The 3,697-nt window shown below is 48.4% G+C and overlaps 1 protein-coding gene across 1 annotated transcript; it reads left to right on the forward strand.

Annotated features, from left to right (window-relative positions):
• The first annotated feature begins 495 nt into the window (after positions 1-495).
• LOC147079984 (uncharacterized) lies at positions 496-2,755 on the forward strand. The gene is made up of 2 exons (XM_085946125.1): positions 496-644; positions 1,176-2,755. Exon 2 carries the CDS (start codon positions 1,211-1,213, stop codon positions 2,753-2,755), a length of 1,545 nt encoding a protein of 514 aa, XP_085802251.1. The 5' UTR covers positions 496-644; positions 1,176-1,210.
• The last annotated feature ends 942 nt before the right edge of the window (positions 2,756-3,697 follow it).

Genomic DNA, 3,697 nt, shown 5'->3' on the forward strand with positions numbered 1-3,697 from the left:
CGCGGGTGGGCGGCTTTTCCTTCCCAGTGCTGTAGCCCATGACATTGCAGGAGTGGTTACAGTGGGTATGACATTTGTGGCCGCTTGTGGCTGGATGGTTTTGAGTATTGTGGACTGGGCGTGTAGGTCAGACTGGCTTTGCCACAAACTCTCGAGTAAGACGTACATCGTGTAGCTCCCGGGTCTTTTGTGCTTTAAAAATCGAAAAGTCATCCGATTTTGAAAAAAAAAAGGTTTCTCTGTTTTGGCTCATGAATGTCAACCTGGTGATACAAAACTTTTCCGAGAGATTCCTCCGGAAAGCCGTAAAGCCGGAAAATCTTTTTGAATGTTAGTTTTTTGATAAAGTGTCGCGAGAAAGTGTTTCAGAAAAGTCGGTTTTTGCTCCCAGGCGTCGACGGGAGCCCCCTTGCATTCGAAGTCGTCGGAAAGTTTTGGGAAAATCTCAAGGTTCTTCGTGAATCGAGTGAAAAACCATTTTTTTTTGTCTTTTTTGTGCTATTTGTGACATTGTGAAGGCCCCCTTTGGGCTATAGTGATAAATTGTTTGTGGGATACAGGCGTATGTGCCCTCAACGTTTTGGTGTTTGTCCGAAGAAATTCGGTTCAGACCAACCGATTCTAGCTCCAAAAAACCATAATTTGTATTGTACCATTCCCCGAACACGTGCAAATTATTCATGTTTTGATTTGAACGATTTCCAGAACTTTCTCGAATGATCTGGAAGAATCGAATTTCGAAATCCGCATAGCAATTACACTTAACTGCAAATCCTTCTAGAAGTTTCTCGAAACTACTGGAGCAAATCGAAAACTTCGAGGGACTTTTTTATTAATAATATTACTTGCATATATATTTTAAGTTTAAATTTAATTTAGATTATTTTATTGAATTGAATATTATCATTTACCTAGTTTCTTTAATAAAGAATGTATATTTTATATATATTTTATATATATAATTTTTTATAATTCTAAAAAAGGATTTTTTAAATGGTTTTTTAATATTTTTTTTAAATAACATTTTTTTTTTTTCTTTAAATATTTTTTTCAATAATTTGAAAAAATATATAATTTTTTTTTTAATTTAAAATTTTTTTTTTTTTTTTACTTTTTCTTTTACTTTAGTCATTTACTTATGCCACTAATCTTATATATATATATTATATAATAAGCTTCTCCACAGCAACTCCACAAGAAAAGCAACGGCATGGGAAAACCTGCAGTCGATCCGCCCCCGGGAGGGGATAAGCCAATAGTTCCCGAGGACTGGTACAATACGCAATCCGACCCCTCCTCCGAGGACTCTGACACAGATGCAGTGCTTGACACCACCAAATCCGAAAAGGAAACGGTGAGAACTAGGGCGGAGGCTGCCACAAAGGCGAAAATCCTTGCTCGAAAGGCTGCGGATCTGAAAGCGGAAAAAATCCTAGCGGAAGCTGCCGTGAAAGCCAAAGCATCCGAACGCCAAGCGGCCACAGAAAGAAAAGAGAAGGAAGAGGCGGCAGCCACCAAGGCCAACAAGAAGGTCAAAAAGGTCAGGAAGGAAAGACGTTCCCTGGCTGAGGAAATACCACAGGACTCCGAGGAAACCCCGAGGCCAAACGCCAAGAATCCAAAGAGCGTTGCCCCTCCCGGGGATAGGATAGCCGACTCGGATGTTACGGACTCACAAAACGGGGCTACTAAGGTTGCTCAAGCAATCCAAAGAGTGAAAGAATTACTCACCGGCGACGGAAATATCCCCGCATCGACAATTAAGGCGATAACAATGGAACTGGAGGCAGTCGTCGCGGAGACTTGGTCTCTCGCAATCAAGCTTGAATCCAGCAAAGCCATACTGGAAGATCGTGCCTCCTACATAAACGCGGTTGCCGCTGCCACTGGTGACGCAGTCAGTGAAGGAACCAAGTATTCTTGGAGCGACGTCACTCGAAAAGGCGCCAAGCCGGTCAGACAGACTTCTCCGGAATGGCCAATTGTGCCACCAACAACCGCCGCAAGGCCCGGCGTGTTCTTTTTTCCTACACAAGAAGGAATGGAGTCTCCGGCCACTAAAGAAGTCGTCAAGAAAGCCATCGTGCCCGCGGAACTAAAAGTCCAAATAACGGGCTTGAGAATGGTACGTGGAGGTGGGGTAATCATTCACCCCAGAACCGAGGAAGAGGCCAAACGACTGGCCGCCGCTCCTGGTCTAAAGGAGGCCGGTCTCCGGGCTGAAATCGCAGGAAAAAGGCTCCCGCGGATAATTGTATTCAACGTGCCGGTCAAGACGACGGAGGACGACCTTAAGGAAGCCATTAAGGCCAACACTCAAGAGGTCACGGGTCTCCCCTCGGAGGCATACCGCCATGTTAAACTGAGCCACAGGGCAGGCCCCAGAATCGGAAAATGTCACATGGTGATATCAGTCCCGGCAAAGGTGAGGGAAGCGCTCATCAATGACGGGCGCATATATATGGGATGGGAATCCTTCCCAACCAAAGACTTTTGTGGCGTCGTCAAGTGCACAAGGTGTCACTTATTCGGCCACATGGCAAAGAATTGTTCGGCGAGAAGCGCCACATGCGGCCATTGCACCGAGGAAGGACACGATAGGGCTGAATGCCCTAATATTAAGGCCCCCGGAAAGTGCCCGGCCTGCGCCAGGCACAAGAAGCCGCATCAACATGCAGCGATCGACCCTGATTGCCCAGCGCGCAAGTACGCAATGGCACAGGAGCGGAACCGAACGGATTATTCGATTCAATGATTCGGTTCGGTCAGTTAAATGCGGGCAAAGGGAAGGCTATAACGGCGGAGCTGATCAAGACGGTTCGGGAAATGGACATCGATTTGGTCCTGGTGCAGGAGCCTTACTCCTACGGCCCCAACCTGGGTTTCAGTGGGGGTCGGGTAATGCACCACGGCCTGGGGTCCATGGCCTGCATCTTCGTTGCGAATCCTACCCTAGTGGTGCTACACCTTGCCCACTTGTCGAGCGAACTCTTTGCCGTAGCGGAGGTCTCCGACCGATCGGGGAACTCCATTGTGGTGGTCTCTTCTTACTTTAAATTCAGCGTAAACATCCTGAAATGCGTTGAGCAGCTCGATAAAATTCTGGTTGCATGCCGCGGCAAACAGATTATAGTGGGAGCGGACGTCAACGTTCAATCATGGCTGTGGGCCCCCCGGGGGCCGCGGTCTGGCCGGGACAATCCGGCGCCCCTCGAGGAACTCGTGGCAACTCACGACCTGACGGTGCTGAATAACTCTAATGGTCCAGCCACATTCTCTACCAACAATGGGGAATCTCACATTGATGTCACTTTGATATCCAATGGTTCTGCCGGACGCGTCGTGAACTGGACTGTCCATTTGGAAGCGTCAGCAAGCGACCACCGTCTGATCACGTTCGCCTACAGGACCGAGAGGGGCCACGCGTCTCTCGCTCCACTTGTGAGCGAGTCACTGCCGAGGCGTTTCAGGACCAAGGGAACCGACTGGGTACGTTTTGACCGCGAGTTTGCTGAGGGTCTGGACAGGATGGCCTCGCGCCCTCCGCCAAAGGACATGCACGCTGCGGCTGAGGACCTCACGAATCTCATTATTGAAAAAGCGGAGGGCACTATCGGAAGGACGACCCCGAGACCGCCGAACCTCGCACCCTGGTGGAAGCCGAGACTGACAAGACTGAGAGACACGATGAGGAGGG

The sequence above is a fragment of the Rhyacophila brunnea genome, unplaced genomic scaffold (genome assembly GCF_057557595.1).
Source record: "Rhyacophila brunnea isolate RB1 unplaced genomic scaffold, BYU_Rbru_1.0 scaffold_1, whole genome shotgun sequence".
In the NCBI taxonomy this organism is placed as follows: domain Eukaryota; kingdom Metazoa; phylum Arthropoda; class Insecta; order Trichoptera; family Rhyacophilidae; genus Rhyacophila; species Rhyacophila brunnea.